The sequence below is a fragment of the Misgurnus anguillicaudatus genome, chromosome 21 (assembly GCF_027580225.2).
Source record: "Misgurnus anguillicaudatus chromosome 21, ASM2758022v2, whole genome shotgun sequence".
Lineage (NCBI taxonomy): Eukaryota > Metazoa > Chordata > Actinopteri > Cypriniformes > Cobitidae > Misgurnus > Misgurnus anguillicaudatus.
In genome coordinates, this window is record NC_073357.2 from 7059018 (window position 1) to 7077932 (window position 18915).

Below are 18915 nucleotides of genomic sequence, written 5' to 3' on the forward strand. Positions count from 1 at the left end.
AAACTTTCTGTTGCTTTTACTTAGTGCTCTTATTCGCAAAATTATGCGTGTGCGGCGCTACCGGACCTGATTGCGACCACTTTAGTCAATGCTTACGGCCGCGGACTTCCACATGTCTATATTTGATGGCACCGCGTCCAAATCGCATTTCAAATACAAAGTTAAAGTAAAAATTAACATGTTGCATACAGCACGTGGAAACAGACATACGCTGCGTCTCAAACCGCCTACTTCCATACTATATAGTAGGCAAAGAGTACGAGAAGTAGTGATTTTCGCCCACTATATAGTATAGAAGTATGCGGTTTGGGACGCAGCCATAACTATTACACGCAGCTTTTTCATGTGTGGATGCTGGTCGCGCGCATTGGTCAAAAATAAAAAAATTAAAATAACACAGTCTAATTTTGAAATGCATTGTTGTAACGCGCTCGTTACTAAGACTGTAACGAGTAAAATATTACCAAAATTTTATTAGTAATGCGTTATATTACTGCGTTACAGCAAAAACTAATATATTACTGTAATGTATTATATTTTGTAATGCGTTACTCCCAACACTGCTCGGGGGTTAGCCTCGTCAGAAAAGCCGGGGCGGTAAGGCCCGGTCTCAGTGTGTCAAACTCATCATGACACACAAAGATTCCTGCGTATATTGTGATGAAGCAGTCTCAACAATACACTCGTTTTCCCTGGACAATACTAACATATTCCAGTTATAAAACATTTTCAAACGCATTATTTTCACAAATTACAGAAATTAAGACCCGGCGGGGGATGTATACTGCATGTGGACCGCGTGCTAATTGCTAGAAGCTAGCGGGAGGTCCGGACCGTAAAGTTATAAGAGGCTCGGGGGTTAACTTAGCCTCGTCAGAAAAGCAGGGGCGGTAAGGCCCGGTCTCGGTTAGTTTGGCAAAAAAAACTTTTAGTTTGGCAAAGCACTATTACTTAGTTCTTGTAGAATTGTAAAATAAAGCCGTTAATTTTTTTTTAACTTTGAAACCGCGCTGTAAACTATCTAGCCCTCAAAAATATCTATATAGCCTACTGTCTACAAACAATAACATATACATTTAAAAGGTATAATTTACGGAATTAGCATCAATGTATGATCTCTGTTTTGAGATACAGATGCTCTAGCATTATAAATGTAGTATTTTGTGACAGAAGATGACAACATGCAAAATATAACGTGACTTCTTACCTTTTGTGTTGATACAACGATCGTGAATCGAATCCAGTTGGGTTGTATTTTAACCCTTACTGGGTTGTTATAACGCATTGTTTGGACAAACATATAAACTAGGTTGTTTTTTGGGGTTTATTTATCCCAATGAGTGCACTCTAAATATGTTGGGTTGTTTTAACCCAGGTTTTCCCAAACTGGGGGAATCCCAGAGGGTTCGAGTTGATGAAAAAAATAACCAATTAAAATTACAATATAAAAAATAACAATAAAAACAATTACCGGATGAAGGTCAAATAACGGTTAATAATAACAATAATTATATAAAATACGGCTGATAAAACTTTAAAACGGATGAGAAATATATGTTTTTTACACATAGAAATGTGATATTAAATTATTGAAATATTTTCTTAAAAGCCTATGGGGTTCTTCAAGTAAAAAAGTTAAGGTCAAGGGGGTTCGGCTAACAAAAAAGTTTGCAAACCCCTTATGGACAAACCCAACAGTTGGGTTGTTTCAACCCATTGTTGTGTAACAGCAACCCAGCATAGGGTTATTTTTAACTCAACAGCTGGGTTTGTCCCTTTTTGTCAAAATATACAAAAATGGCCAAAATATATATTATTTTAAAAATAAATATATTTTAAAGCATTTATATTCACGTTGCATTGGAAGAAAAAGTTTGTGTGTCACAAATCTGATAACATGTTTAAAAAGATTGAAATTAAATGTATTTTCAACTGTAAAAATATACTTCATGCATATTGGCCAATTTTTTATATTTTTGCCATATGGGTTGTGAATTTGGAAATGTTTTTGTTGCCTCTGAAATACATTTAGAAATATATGTTAATACACTCACCTAAAGGATTATTACCTGTTCAATTTCTCATTAATGCAATTATCTAATCAACCAATCACATGGCAGTTGCTTCAATGCATTTAGGGGTGTGGTCCTGGTCAAGACAATCTCCTGAACTCCAAACTGAATGTCAGAATGGGAAAGAAAGGTGATTTAAACAATTTTTAGCGTGGCATGGTTGTTGGTACCAGACGGGCCGGTCTGAGTATTTCACAATCTGCTCACTTACTGGGCGCACCACCATTTCTAGGGTTTACAAAGAAATGTGTGAAAAGGGAAAAACATCCAGTATGCGGCTGTGGGCGACAATGTCTTGTTGATGCTAGAGGTCAGAGGAGAATGAGCCAACTGATTCAAGCTGATAGAAGAGCAACTTTGACAGAAATGACCACTCGTTACAACCGAGGTATGCAGCAAAGCATTTGTGAAGCCACAACACGCACAACCTTGAGGTGAATGGGCTACAACAGCAAAAGACCCCACCTGGTACCACTCATCTCCACTACAAATAGGAAAAAGAGGCTACAATTCGACCAAAATTGGAAAGTTGAAGACTGGAAAAAGTTTGCCTGGTCTGATGAGTCTCGATTTCTGTTGAGACATTCAGATGATAGAATAAGAATTTGGCGTTAAACAGAATGAGAATATGGATCCATCATGCCTGTGTAATGGTGTGGGGGATGTTTTCTTGGCACACTTTAGGCCCCCTTAGTGCCAATTGGGCATCGTTTAAATGCCACAGCCTACCTGAGCATTGTTTCTGACCATGTCCATCCCTTTATGACCACCATGTACTCATCCTCTGATGGCTACTTCCAGCATGATAATGCACCATGTCACAAACCTCAAATAATTTCAAAATGGTTTCTTGAACATGACAATGAGTTCACTGTACTAAAATGGTCCCCACAGGAAGAATCATCTTTGGTCATTTGAAATCCAATTAGCGCAGGTGAAATTATGATGTTGATCAGGTTGCAGGCCGAAGTCGAACACCTCTAGTATTGGTCCACTCCAAACATTTGCCCTGAAAACCACTGCAGGTGGAATATTAATAACCCGAAGCTCTAATTAGACACCAAAGCCGCTCGTACCAGATGGACACTGTTTTCAGATCAGTACCGGGGGCCAAACAACTAATCACCTGTGACCGCACAAGGGCATTGCGAGCTGTTCCACTGCTGATATCAGTGTGTTCTTCACACTGGGTGTTTCATTTCCTTCATGAGGACTGGAAGCCACAACAGCAATATGAAACATTTACATACAGTACATCATCTATTATGTGGTACAAAATAAAAACTTACTAGCCAATGGTGATGAAAAATCCACATCATAAGATAACTGCTATTGAAACTAAATAGGAAAATGTACTAAATACGTTTTATGCGATTATTATTTTGTCTCATTTATCGTTTGATAATTTCATACTTGTGTGTGTATATACTGTATGCATGGCTTTTAATGTGCGTCTGGATGTCTATGCATCTCTGTGCGTGTCCTAGTAGTAAATGTATTTGTACCTGGACCGCCTCCAGTACATTTACAATTTTATTATCATATTAAATGCCCACATTAACCCAAATGAAACATTAAACAGGTGGTTCATTTTTAAAGCTGGAGGTTTTGAGAGAGACCGAGCACATCTAATTTGTCAGGTCTAATGTTATTAGTCAGGGCAGATAAAACGTCTAAACATCAAGCTTAATGGCAGGTCAGTTCTCTAGTGACAGGCACAAGCTAATGTATTTAAAACATCTTCCTCGTTTCTAAATTATGTGGGAGTTTGGGGAGCAAACATTTGAGACAGGTCAGTGAACGTTAGGCGTTAGTTAGTCTCAGACGCCACGCCTACAGACCGCTGGGTGGACGTCTGATGCATATTGAACACTGGAAACAGAAAATAGATGTCAAAGTCGTCCCCTGATTGGTTTAATTGTACAGGATTTCCGGGAGATGTGTGTGTTGTGATATTTAACGGTCTGCCCGGAAACAACACAAAGCCGTCTGATCGAAGAAGAAAAGCTTTTATGTTTACATCGATGACAATATGCTTCATCAAGATTGAATAAACGCTGCATGTTTAAGAGTATACAAGGTATAAAAATTGTTTGTGACTCATCAGACCAGGCAACATTTTTTCCAGTCTTCAACTGTCCAATTTTGGTGAGCTTGTGCAAATTGTAGCCTCTTTTTCCTATTTAAGTGGGAACCTTTGGGGTCTTCTGCTGTTATAGCCCATTCACCTCAAGGTTGTGCGTGTTGTGGATTCACAAATGCTTTGCTGCATACCTCGGTTGTAACGAGTGGTTATTTCAGTCAAAGTTGCTCTTCTATCAGCTTGAATCAGTCGGCCCATTCTCCTCTGACCTCTAGCATCAACAAGGCATTTTCTCCCACAGGACTGTCGCATACTGGATATTTTTCCCTTTTCACACCATTCTTTGTAAACCCTAGAAATGGTTGTGTGTGAAAATCCCAGTAAGTGAGCAGATTGTGAAATACTCAGACCGGCACGTCTGGCACCAACAACCATGCCACGCTTAAAATTGCTTAAATCACCTTTCTTTCCCATTCTGACATTCAGTTTGGAGTTCAGGAGATTGTCTTGACCAGGAGCACACCCTTAAATGCATTGAAGCAACTGCCATGTGATTGGTTGATTAGATAATTGCATTCATGAGAAATTGAACAGGTGTTCCTAATAATCCTTTAGGTGAGTGTATATCAGTGCCATTGTTTTGTCTCAAGATGCACGCCAATAATGTTTTATAAGGTTAATTTCACACGATAAATTGGCTAAGCAGAGTTTAATATGTTCTGTGAATATATATTTTGGTTTTACCCCAATTTTAATTACCACAATGCATATTTTTGTTTGGGGAGAATTATTTGAAAGCAAAATGTTGAGTCAATACTCAACTTTTTAGTTCCCACAATTTTAATTTTTTTAACTTTCATTTTTTCACTATAAAAATTATAAGTAGAATTTGCTTAATTTTTTTGTTTTTGCAAAAATATTTATCAAGTAAATTTCATGCATATGAAAGTTATATAAATCTACCTAAGTTTTTTGTATATTTTTAAAGGGGCCATATCATGACTTTTTCCATGTTTAAGTGCTATAATTGGGTCCTCAGTGCTTCTATCAACCTAGAAAACGTGAAAAAGTACAACCCAGTAACTTAGTTTTGGTAAACCATTCTCTGCAAGCATGCGAGAAAATAGGTAATTGAAATTTGGCTCTTGTGATGTCACAAGGGGGTTCTTATTATAATAATATCGCCCCTTAATCTGCACTATCCAACCATGGCACGTCACTTTGCTGTGAAAATAATTGACAGCACAATTTTATTTAAATTTTAACAAACTAGCATCATGTTTGCACTTCATCTGTTAATTTGCATTTTAAAGGACACACCCCAAAACGACACATTTTTGACTGCACCTACAAAGTGGCAATTTTAACATGCTATAATAAATTATCTATAGGGGATTTTGAGCTAAAGCTGCACATATGCACATATGCATTTTTACATCTTAAAATTATCTCATACACTCTAAAAAATGATGTGTTGGATTTACTTAAAATATATATGCACCATTTTTGCAGCACACTTTTTAAGTATTCCCAATTTTGATAGTTTTACTTAAAATTAACAAGAAAACCTGTGTTTTATTTACTTAAATTTTTAAGTAAAGAATGTTGATGAACTCAAATATTTAAGTTCATATAACACATATTTTCTTGTTTATTTTAAGTAAAATTATTCCAAGTTGGGATTACTTAAAAAGTGTGATGCAAAAATGGTGCATATATATTTTAAGTAAATCCAACACATATTTTTGAGTGAAGTTGGAGCAATTTAGTATACCCAATTCAGCTAATCTGCATGTTTTGGACTGTGGGAGTGTACACAGAAAGGTCTCCTGAACAAAGTCTTTGTCTGGCTCTTGCTTGAATCAGAGACCTTTTTGCTGTGAGGAAACAATGATGCGCGCTAACCCACTATGTTGTCCTCTACACTGAACACACACTTCTCAATCATGGTAACAATGAACAAACATAATTTTTTCAAAATAACTCTAAATACAACATATAACTATATAACATTAACAACATATCAACATAAATAAAGCCAGCAAACATTAAAACAGTCATCTTTTTTAGTAAATATTAACCAAAGAAGTGAACATGTCGCAATGCATGCTGGGAACTATTCAGACCATTGTTTTTTTTAAATTGCTTGTTCAGATTACTGAATTTGGCAAGTTGGGTAAACAAATTGGACAAAAACTTAAAACTCCAGTCAACAAATGATATTTGTTAGCAGGATGATTATGCTTATTTCATTCACTGAACACAAATTAATGAACTGATGCCCTTCAACAAGAAAAACTTTGTTTTTTGTTAAAAGAACATTTTGAAGTTGGATTTTTTACAGGGCATGTGCTTCACAAAATGGCTACGACAGATGTCATAATTTTTGGCTGGAAAGGCATCATGGGAAATCACGTGGCTCTATAGTTACTTAAAATGTTATGTTAGATTTACTTAATTTTGATGCAATTGTTATAGTAGTTAGCATTACTTATGTTTTTTCATTTTATTTTTGGATACATTTAAGTTCACCTGGTAACTTAAATTTTTGTGTTACACATACTAAATATGTTAAGTAGAGGTTGAAAAGTTATAAATACTAAGTTTTTTGTGTTTAATCCAATTACTTTCATAAGTTATGGTTGTTCAGCCAACAAATTGTTTTTTAGAGTGTAGTATGCCCCCTTTAAAAAGTACTTTTTAAGGGGCGGTTCACATTTCGGATCTAAAACCGTGCAGAAAACATGACCGTTGGTTGGTTCTTGTCACATGTGCTGCGGTGCGCATTATGAAAAGTTGAGATGTTTTTAACTCGATGCTTCCATTATTTGAAATAACAAACTTGAGCGCGCAAAAGAATGGTTTACTTGCAGAGAATTACCAAAACTAAATTACTGGGTTGTTGTTTTACACATTTTCTAGGTTGACAGAAGCACCGGGGACCCAATTACAGCAATTAAACATGAAAAGGTCAGATTTTTTATGATATGTCCCCTTTAAAATTGCTAAAACAATGATTTATAAATACATTTTGTATGGTATCATCATAGACAGCGAAAGACGCATCTTGACCTCCAGATAATCATCCAGATAAAAGCATGTCAGTAGGCAAGGTTCTGGTGTAAATAATAGATTCAGATGTGTCTTGTTGCCATCCCACCTCCATCCTCTGCCCGCCCTGCAAAGACAACATTATTCAGCTTTCAGACACTGTGCGCATTTCACACAATGCATTGTGCTCAACCTGACCTTGTGTTTTCAGTGTGATAAATGAACTGCGTGTAATGTCAGCTCTGAATTTTGACCTCTCCTTTATAACTGATTATTTGATTTGGCAAAGGGTTTTAGTCATTTTTGCACAAAATAACCAAGCAGATAAATGAATCAAACATCCAGTGCAAAGGTTAATTGTAGCATAATGTGTGTGTACAATTTAACACGCTATCGGGCACTTAAAGGAATATTCCATTTTCTTAAAAGAAAAATCCATATAATTTACTCACCACCATATCATCCAAAATGTTGATGTCTTTCTTTGTTCAGTCGAGAAGAAATTATGTTTTTTGAGGAAAACATTTTGCAGGATTTTTCTCATTTTAATGGACTTTAATAGAGCCCAACATTTAATACTTAACTCAACACTTAACAGTTTTTTTCAACGAAGTTTCAAAGGTCTATAAACGATCCCAAATGAGGCATAAGGGTCTTATCTAGCGAAACGATTGTCATTTTTAACAAGAAAAATAAAAAATATCCACTTTTAAACCACAACTTCTCGTCAAGATCCAGTCGTGATGCGCCAGCGTGACCCCACGCAATACGTCATGACGTCAAGAGGTCACAGAGGACGAACGCGTGACCTCCCTACGTCACTACGCATTTACGTTAGGTTGCGCTGGACCGGACCTAGACGAAAAGTTGTGGTTTAAAAGAGCATATTTTTTATTTTTCTTGTCAAAAATGACAATCGTTTCGCTAGATAAGACCCTTATGCCTTGTTTGGGATCGTTTATAGACCTTTGAAACTCCGTTGAAAAAAACTGTTAAGTGTTGAGGTAAGTATTAAATGTTGGGCTCTATTAAAGTCCATTAAAATGAGAAAAATCCTGCAATGTTTTCCTCAAAAAACATAATTTCTCTTTCGACTAAAGAAAGACATCAACATTTTGGATGACGTGGTGGGGAGTAAATTATCTGGATTTTTCTTTTAAGAAAATGGAATATTCCTTTAAAGGGATAGTTCACCCCAAAATGAAAATTATGTCTTTATTTACTCTGTTGAACACAAAAGAAGATATTTTGAAAATTTATCAAAACCATGCAGTTGATGGTATCATTGACTTCCATAGTAGGAAAAACAAATACTATTGAAGTCAATGGAAACTGTCAAACCATCATTTATCAAAATGTCTTCTTTTGTGCAGAATAAGAAATTAGAGTAACAACATGAAGGTGAATAATCATTTTTGGGTGAACTATCCCTTTTATTATTCAGAGCTATTTTTATTTCAGCTGCTGCACTCATAAAAATGTTTTATTGTATTTTTCCTCCTTTAACTTTGTCTTTCTTTTATCTGTGTAAATTGATTAGTTATTTCTGTCCCTTCATGAGGTTGTATTATGATGTTGTCACCTCTCTCTCTCTCTCTCTCTCTCTCTCTCTCTCTCTCTCTTTCAGTGATTTAGACAGGGACTTTTGGAATAATAACGACAGCAGTAATGTGCAGCAGCGTTGGAGCTCATACCCGCCCAAGGAGTTTCTCTTAAACATGTCACCCTACGCTCCCTACGGAGACCCTCGCCTCACGCCAAAGTGAGTCTCGGTTTCGGCTGGTAAGGGACCCTTCTCTGTGCGCAGGGCTGTATGGAAAGGTGAAGGCTTCAATCACTTCTAAACTTCCATTACAATTATCCTGGTTAGATTAGTAATGCCTTGTCTGCATAAAACCTAATAATACAGATACATAGAAATCTATTAGTGTGCTTCTCACAGACGTGTCGGGGTCACTTTTCTTCCTAATATCACAAATATTTTTCATGTGGAAAATAAAGCATACTTTTATGGGACTAGTAATGAAAATAAAAAGTAATAAAATCTAGAATGTGACTTTTTAAATTCAGCCTAAATTTAGTTTCCTATTCAACAAGTACAACTATGATTTAAATGCATTGTTTTTTTTTACAAATTGACTTAAGTAGTTAAATCTAAAACTATTTTGTGTTGCAATAATGCACATTTTTGGCGGAAATATATTACATTTAATATATATATATATATATATATAAATATATATATATATATATATATATATATATATATATATATAAAATATATATATATAATGCTTTATTTTCTATATTCAGAATATGGTTGCTTATTAATTGTCTCAGGGGAAAAGTTCAATTTAATAGTTTTCCTAAGATTACCCCATAAAATGGAAAAATGTCCAAAAAAGTCACTTTTCCCATTAATCCCATCTTTAGACATTCTAAATGTGGTAATCCATAACATTTTCTAGTCTTTTAATCATTCGGGATAAATCATAATCCATATTGAATCGAAATTGGGGTCAACCCTTCACTACTTCACTACCCTCGGGGAGACTCAGTTCAGAGGATTCTGAACGAAAGCTTCGGTCTTGTGTTTCCTTATGTTTTAATTGCTTAATTCAAGTCAGTATCTTCAAAGGGCAAGCAGTCTATCTGGCTTATCACCCAGGATAAATCATAATCTAATTGATTGGATACAGTTAAACATATCAAAGGCTAAAAGTCCCCGCCCACTGTTTATGAATACAAAAGGTGAGATGTGACATCAAAGTACTGAATTCGAACGCACCTATTGTGTTCTTATAAATTCGGACTAAACCTATGAATCAGGATATTGAGTCGATCATTCATACCACAAACGGATCATTTTGAGATACCAATCTCTCCGCCCTCTGACATCATAGTTGTTTTAAGTGAATGGAAGATTTGTTTAGGCCTCGCACCTCAGTAGGTGCTTTTTGGAGCTCCTGCCTCAACAATAGGAGCAGTTCACCTAAAAATGAAAATTAAGTCACCATCTACGCAACATAATGTCAATTAAAATATTTGGGTATTTTATTGTGGAGCATGGAGGAAATATTTTACTGAATGTCTGAGCCAGCCTTGTTTCAACTGAGTGAAAAATACTTTAAGTTAAAAATGTAAGTTAAAAACAACTTACATTTTTTAGTTGTTACACTGCAAAAAATGATTTTCAAGAAAAAAAAATCTTAGTATTTTTGTCTTGTTTTCAGTAAAAATTAGGGATGCACCGATAGGATTTTTTTGGGCCGATACCGATACCGATTTAAGCAGACAACTTCTGGCCGATACCGATGCCGATACCGATATTAAACACTTGTATACAATACTATAAAGTTGGTATATTAGCTAGTTTATTTCTGCATCAAATTATTTTTACTGAACATGGATTGTATCTAATTAACATTCAACTGACCAACATAATAAGAGGCACAAATTAAACTAAAACAAATATAATAAGACAACATGACAACCTTCAAAGGTGGTTTTTGATATTCAGCATTTCTTTTATTAACAACATTAACTAATTTTTTTTACATATAATGGATTTCTTTAATAAACATAAATAATGCCAGTGCTATTGCTTTAAACAGAGTATAAATATTGCTACTTAAAAAAAGTTGGACTTCTTGCCCCACTAAAGTGCAGTCTGTTTCTTTTATTGTCCAAGACATTTGAGCCAGCTCAACAAAGGTTTTCTGTCGGTGCTTAAGTATAGTGCACACTAGGGATTTTCAGTTTTGAGATTCGAATATATATATTTTACAGCGTTAATGCAGAGCTTTTGCCAAGCAGGAAGTGCGCTTCACGCTCCAGCTCTATAGGTGGCGCAGAGAGACCAACATCCATAGCCAACAGCACCAAACGCCACCAGTAGAAGAGATCAGAAAGAGATCGCCTCAAACAGAAAGCGGGCTTCCTGCTTTGGCATTCACGCTAATAGTGTTGTAAATAACGTTCAGTTTCTTGCAAAAACTGATTGATTTGCTTCACAAGACATCAATATGTCACACGGAGTTATGGGGGATTACTTTTGTATTAGATATACATGTTTAAAGTGGCGGATCGGTTGACTTGCATGACGGAGCACTGGGGTTTCTGCAAAATATCTTCTTTATTGTTCTACTGATGAAAAACATATTGGATGGTGTAAGTGTTAGTAAATAAACTTAATTTTGAAAGTATGCTACCGTTTTATTACAGTTTGTTGAACTTCATTTATTCGTTCATTTATTTACGTTGTTTTATTTAAATAGCCTAAGTTACCTTTTACGTTATCAGTAATTACTATGCTTCTAATTTCTGATACGGGAGTGTTTGTTTGTTAGAAAAATGTTAGGCTAACGTTACCTTATTAAAAGTATTGCTTGTGTTTTGTTTCACTAATGCTGTTCTCACAGCACGCGTGACAGGCACGCCGCTACATACGCACACAGATTCCTGCCTTTATTAAAGAGAAAAATATGTTCAGCCCCTCCTTCCGAAGCTTTAAATATTTGATTTGATTTCTACTAGAGCTTTGAAGCTCAAAAAATGGTATTCGGAACAGCCCTAGTGCAAACCCAAACATTAAATCATTTTAATTGAACAACAGACATGCAATTAATTAACTTTATGCGGTTAATTAATAAACAATCGGTATCGGCCTTTCTCGTGCTATTGCCGATATGCCGATGGTTTCAAATTCATAAAAAATCGGCCGATAAATATCGGCGGCCGATGCATCGGTGCATCACTAGTAAAAATATCAAAAAATTCTTAAATTAAGATGTTTTTTTTTGATGAGCAAAACAACCCAAGAAAATAAGTCTAGTTTTAGACCAGAAATATCACATTTAAGTGATTTTGTGCATAAAACAAGCAAAAACAATCTGCCAATGGGGTAAGCTAATTTTTCTTGAATTTTTCTTGAATTTAGTGTTTAAGAAAAATTTTCAAGATTTTTTGCTTACCCCATTGGCAGATTTTTTTTGCTTGTTTTATACACAAAATCACTTAAATTTAATATTTTTGCTCTTAAAACTAGACTTATTTTCTTGGGTCGTTTTGCTCATCAAGAAAAAACATCTTCATTTAAGAATTTTTACATATTTTTACTGAAAACAAGACAAAAATACTAAGATTTTTTTTCTTGAAAATCATCTTTTGCAGTGTACCCATTAATTTGTGTAAATAAAATGGACCAACTTTTCACTTTTTACAATGTATATTAGAAAGTACTTTGAATGTCCTTGACTCCAACTCTTCCAGAGTCATTCATGATCATCTGACTAGGATGCAATCTGCGGACATTATTTGCATTAGTTGATTTTAAGAAAAAAATAATGATTTAGAATTTGTAAAATGTTATAAAAGGAGTTGAGAACACATAATCTATCATCATATTCAGTGGAAATATTTAAAGGTGTTGTGTGTAGATTTTAAGCGGCATCTAGCAGTGAGAAATTGCAACCAACGGCTCAGTTCACCACACACCAGCCGCCAAATGACAAACATGAAAGACCCACGGTGTATGTATAAAAACGCAATTCAATTTCTGTCAAGAGATCCTTCTAAACCTTTAAGGGCACCTTTAAAGCATTTTTCACCAAAATATGAAAATTCTTGCATAATTTACTCACCCTCATGCCACAAATAATAATGTTATATCAAAATGCTGTCAGTTTATATATATTAAAAAATGGTAAATATTGGGGTGAACAATTTCTTTAACTCTTTCCCCGCCATTAACTCATCAATTAAGAGAAAACGCTTTCCTGATGAATTTTTATGGCAATCTATATTTCTGCTATTATCCACTAGGTGGCACTCTTACCCAACACAACACTTAAGCATCCACTGATCCAAAGACAGTAAAGAATTTGGGAGGCAATTTTTTTATTTAGCCACGTCAGGCAAAATGTCAAAAGTGTTGCCGAATAAAAAAATGGGCATGGACTAATTGGCTCCGCGGCCGGTGTTGTGTCGAAGTATGTTCCCCCTATGTTTCCCTTTAGTGTAATGTTTTTATAGCGTTTTTTATCACATTATATGTTTATTCTTTATATACATTAAACGTTTTAATGGCTACTGAGATATATGTGTGCATTTATGTAATGTATCTTTATTGATCTTAATGGTAGGTAAATTATTTTTACAGTATAAATCATATGTATAATATATATTTTAGGGCCGGGACTCGATTAAAAAAATTAATCTAATTAATTAGAGGCTTTGTAATTAATTAATCGAAATTAATCACATTTTAATCACATATAAATATTTGACATGAGAACATTGAGAAGTTATTTTTTCACATCGATTTTTAGTATGCCATGAATAATGACTGAATACATAAGCTTAAGCAACAAAATATTGTTTATGTTTGTTCAACCAAGTCGTTGTACTCGGAGTCGGGCTAACGTCAACGCTAGCTTCTATATGTTTTGCATTGAGATGATACTTGAGGCTCGATGTGCTGCGGTGATATGTGAATTCCTTGTTGCATAGCTTACACACAACCATGCTTTTATCGACGCTTCCATCCGTTCGTTTTTTATAAAAAAAAAATCCCATCCACGGGGCCAACCAAAGCGATCTAATCAGCTTCTTCGTTCATGTTCACTGTGGTTTGTTGTTGTCTGAAGTCATGATGAACGCTAGTTGGTGCTCTAGTATAATCAGTCCGCAGGAACTCATCCAATGAGAAATGTTCCGCGGTGCAAAAATAAGTGTGATTAAAATGCGTTAAAAATGTTTAGTAAAGTCCCGGCCCTAATATATTTATTATGTATGCAAACATAACTTTTTAAAACAAACAGTATAGAAAAAAAAGAAAAAGACAGGCTATATGTTAAAAGACATACCCTTATATAAAACTGTCAAATATATGAAATATTTAATAAATTGTATTATAGAATACATGATATTATTGCTTTTTAGTATAACCAATTCAAATCTTTAATCTCTCTAAATAAATTATAAATGTAACATGATGAAAACGCTATAAACATAGGGAGGGAACAGACTTTTGATGGGAAACAAACTTCTACACAACACCGACGCCGTCTTTGATTCATTAGTTCTGATACCAAATAAAGTCAAATGTCTTAAAATGTCCTTAACATAAAATCATTGTTGAGACCCAACATTGTCAACATACCATAGTTTGACTTGTTCTGCGCTGCGCTGATTTTTAAAGATTGCTGCACAGTGGCGGCGATAGCGTTTTGCGCTCAAACAACACTAAGAAAGAGCTTACGAATGGTCCAGACCAACCTTACGAAAAGTGTGACTTACAGAAGATATACTTAGCGTACGAACGTGTCGGGAATCGTGCCATAGAGTTAAGAAAGAGGTTAAGAACTACTTAGCGATAAGAACGTTTTGGGGAACCGGGCGCTGATCGCTAACAAAAGTCCCTTACAAAAATGCAATTATTTCAGATTCTTGCACAAAATTTGGTATTTTTGAAGAAAACCCATATTTTAGCTATGATAAAAAGAGAACAAATGAAGATGGGATGAATCTTGTTTGTTTGTTTGTTTGAAAGCAGAGGGTCTGTTGTTTCATTTCATTGTATGTTTATATATTTATAAAAGTAAATTTTCTGAAAGATATTAAACTTTGTGAGGCAACTTTTTTTTAAACGCTGACGGGGAAAGAGTTAATATCGTAACATGAAAGATGCAGGCATCTGTAAACCTTGTAAATGGTATGCATTGCAATGTAGCCAGTGTTGTACACAGGGGTAGCATTTTTATTTTTGGGTGAACTGTTCCTGTAAAGGTCAAGGAGATCTGATACCATCAGACAAAAAACATCCACTAACACTAAAACATTTATGTAGGCAAATTTATTTGTCAAGCCTTACAAAGCCTTTTGTTCCATACAGCCCTGTCAGCATCACTAATATCTCTAACTGCTAACATTTCACCCTCAGCCCATGGATGGTATCCATGGAGACGGATAACCCTCAAAACCTCTGACCTTCAACCAGATGAGGTTTAGGTACATTCAAGAACATCTTGATATAACGCGTATCCATATATCTCCTGCAGTCCTCCTGGACATGTGATGAATGTAGAGGGTTGTCTGTTGTACCGTGTGACCGCAGTGTTTGTGTTATGTTTTGTGGTTGTTCTTGTGTGTTGTCTGTTTGTCACTTCCCCTGTGTAGTCTGGCTGCTATCCAGTCTCACGAGGTTTCGTGATATAGTCACATAATTTTTTTTATTCTTTTTTTCGTGATCGTATAACGAATTCCTGTTTTTGTGTGATTATCATGTATTTATTACTCAACTGCTTTTTCCTATTTAAAACCATTGTCGCTTCGGTTTAGGGTTAGATTTGGTGTTTACATTAGAATGTCATAAACTGGTTTATACGATTTTTTCGTATTTATTTTTTATATGTCGCCTGACGTTAGGGTTAGAGTTGGGTTTGGGATGTCATTTTATGTATATCTAACCCTAAACCGAAGCGAAAAAATAGGACAAAACACCAATACGTGATAATCACACTAAAACTGGAATTTGTTATACGATCACGAAAAAATGCAGAAATTTGTGATAATATCACGAAAAATGAATTAAAAAAAATGACGTGACTATATAACGAAATTTTGTGAGACTGGGCTTAGTCTGGTACTGAGTATGTACTGTACAGTTATATACCTGTATTACATAGTTTCAAAAAACTCCAAATTTCTTTTTAATACGATATCTTCTTTTGCTTCTACTTACTCTTTTTATAGTTAACTTTTGATAAAACATTTGTTTTATTCTTAATTTATGTCCTACTCATCATAGTCATCATCTATTTACTTTCTACTTTATTATTTTAACCATACAAAACCTTACAGTGTAAAAAATGTGTTCAATTTAAAGGAACACGCTCCGGATTTTGGGAATTTAGCTTATTCACCGTATCTCCCAGAGTTAGATAAGTCCATACAAACCGTTCTCATCTCCGTGCGTGCTGTAACTCTGTTTGACACAGCCCCCGCTAGCTTAGCTTAGCACAAAGACTGGAAGTAAATGGCTTCAGCTAGCATACTGCTCCCAGTAAGTGACAAAATAACGCGAACAATTTCCTATTTATGTGTTGTGATTTTTTATATAGTTCCCAGTATGTATACTGTTAAAAGATGGCTGTGTCTCATATGATCTTGTTATTTGTACACGGTGTAACTATACAAATCACAACACATAAATAGGAAAATGTTTATTTTGTCACTTATTGGGAGCAGTTTGCTAGCTGGAGCCATTCACTTCCAGTCTTGTGTGCTAAGGTAAGCTAGCGGGGGCTGCGTCCGACAGAGTTACAGCACGCACGGAGATGAGAAAAGTATGTATGGACTTATCTAACTCTGGGGGATACGGTGAATAAGCTAAATTCCTGAAATCTGGGCGTGTTCCATTAAAAAGTAATTTTCCTGGTTACCTTAAAATTTTGAGTTAATTCAACAAAAAATTTTTAGTTACCTTATATTTTTTAGTTGAATTAAATCCAAATTTTAAGTCAACCAGTTAAAGGAATGGTCTACTCATTTTCAGTATTGAAATGTGTTGTTGCCTTGGCTGAGGGTTGTTGGTGCATCCCTCTATCGTCTGTGTGCGTGCGCGTGGGCGCTGGAGAGCGCTGCGACGCTTCGATAGCATTTAGCTTTAGCCCCATTCATTCAATGGTACCATTTAGAGATACAGTTAGAAGTGACCAAACACACCAACGTTTTTCCTATTTAAGACGAGTAGTTATACGAGTACAAGTTTGATGGTACAAAACAAAACGTAGCGCCCCTCCAAGCGGATTCAAAAGAGGAACTACACTCTATGGCGCAATAGCACCCCTGGGAGCACTTAAACTCGCCTGAAAAGTCCGCTCCCCTTCTCACTCTCATAATGGGAGAGGGAGGGTGTTACTGCGCCGAGTCGAAGTACTCCCAAAAGTGCTATTACGCCATAAAATGTAGCTCCTCTTTTAAATCCGCTTAGAAAAGCGCTACGTTTTATTTTGTACCACCAAACTTGCTCGTAAAACTACTCGTCTTAAATAGGAAAAACGTTGATGTGTTTGGTCACTTCTAACTTTATCTGTAAATGGTACCATTGAATGAATGGGGCCAAGCCAAATGCCATCGAAGCGCCGCAGCGCGCTCCAGCGCACACGTGCACGCACACAGATGATAGAGGGATGTATCAACAATTCTTAGTTAAGGTAATAACATATTTTAATATTGAAAATGAGTAGACTATTCCTTTAACTTACTATTTTTAGTTGAACCAAAAAAATCTTTTTTATTACAGTGAAAAAAGTATTAACGCATCTTGGCAATATTAAAAATCTTTGACAACTGATGAGTAGGTACTTCGTTTAACTCGGATTGCGGATGCAGCGAGTGCATTTTAAAGACTGTGACCAATATAAATAAACATTTAGAAATGAATATAGAGCTTCATTTCAATTCTACATCCACTCACCTGTGTGCGCAAATAAGAAATCAACGTCCTCCTTTTGCCTTTCGACCGCATTTTGAATAAAATTGTTTCAGTATTTCTTCATCTATTCTGATTGGTCGGTTTACTCCTGCTGCCGGCCTCTTTTGACATTCATGCAATGATTAAATCTCGCCTGCACTCCCATGCGTGAAAAATCGTTTCGCATTATCAGAGTTACGCACGTTAGTTAGTAAATCGATTGAAATAATAGTTAATTTTGCCAAGGGATCTGCACTCTCATTGGCCGTCGCCTTATACGGCTGCTGCATGTTAGAATAAATGTAAACTCTGCTCAGCTTTATCTTGTTGTCATTGTCATTTGGGTTGGCTCAGATCGACAGCTCTGATTGAAAACAAATGACGTCCGGTCCAGACGTCTGCCTCACTGCCAAACGCCTTCAGCATGAACGCCCCATATTTTGAGAGTTACTCTTGACCAGACTGTATAAAGTAATAGTTTATGTTTGGTCAGATTAGGACACCGTGACAGCCAAATGTCCATCTGGTGTCAAGTCTTGAGTGTTTTTGTTTACCCCCTGATGTTGATGCACAAATGTTACCTTATGGGTCATCATGGTCTTGGGTGATCTGTTGTCTTCTGTGCTGGTCACGGCTGTGCATCTGATGTATTGTCCAGATCCACTAAACGTCAGTCTCTGTCTCACATGAATTAAGAATAATAAATGATGGGAAACAGATAAGGAACAGGTGGCCAATATCTCTTATATATACTGATACTAAGTTTTTATATGATATAAATAATCCTGAGAATATCTTTCAATGTTGTTTTTAAATAATAACAAAAAATTATACAAATATGATAAACATTTGTATTTTGATTATATTCAACAAGTACTTGAAAATGATACATTTCTTTAAACATTGCAAAGAAATTCCAATTTTTGGATTGTTTCCTTTATTATTTTTTTATTTTTTTGAAATCGTATTGCAGCCTTCTACGTTTATAGGCCAAATTGCCCAACTGATTTTAAGTATTTTTGTGACCAAATATAGATGACATAACAGATACACAGATATCCTTACGGCTACTGGTTATGTTATTATGATTTTCTTTTGAGACAAAGAAAAACTGATCTTTAATCTTTTAATCAAATTCTTGTAGGGCCATTTGTACATATTTTGTCCAGTGACAGAGGTATACATCAAAATTAGCCTACTGGTAGGTATTTGATATAGGCCTCGGCCTGCAA

The 18915-nt window shown here is 35.5% G+C and overlaps 1 protein-coding gene across 3 annotated transcripts in view; it reads left to right on the top strand.

Moving 5' to 3' along the window:
• Positions 1-18915, top strand: part of syt7b (synaptotagmin VIIb) — a 211705-nt gene that overhangs the window by 108438 nt on the left and 84352 nt on the right. For all 3 annotated transcript variants that reach the window (XM_055182584.2, XM_055182736.2, XM_055182824.2), the window contains exon 4: positions 8834-8968. In XM_055182584.2, the coding sequence (XP_055038559.1) occupies positions 8834-8968 (135 nt within the window). The remainder of the gene's footprint in view (positions 1-8833; positions 8969-18915) is intronic.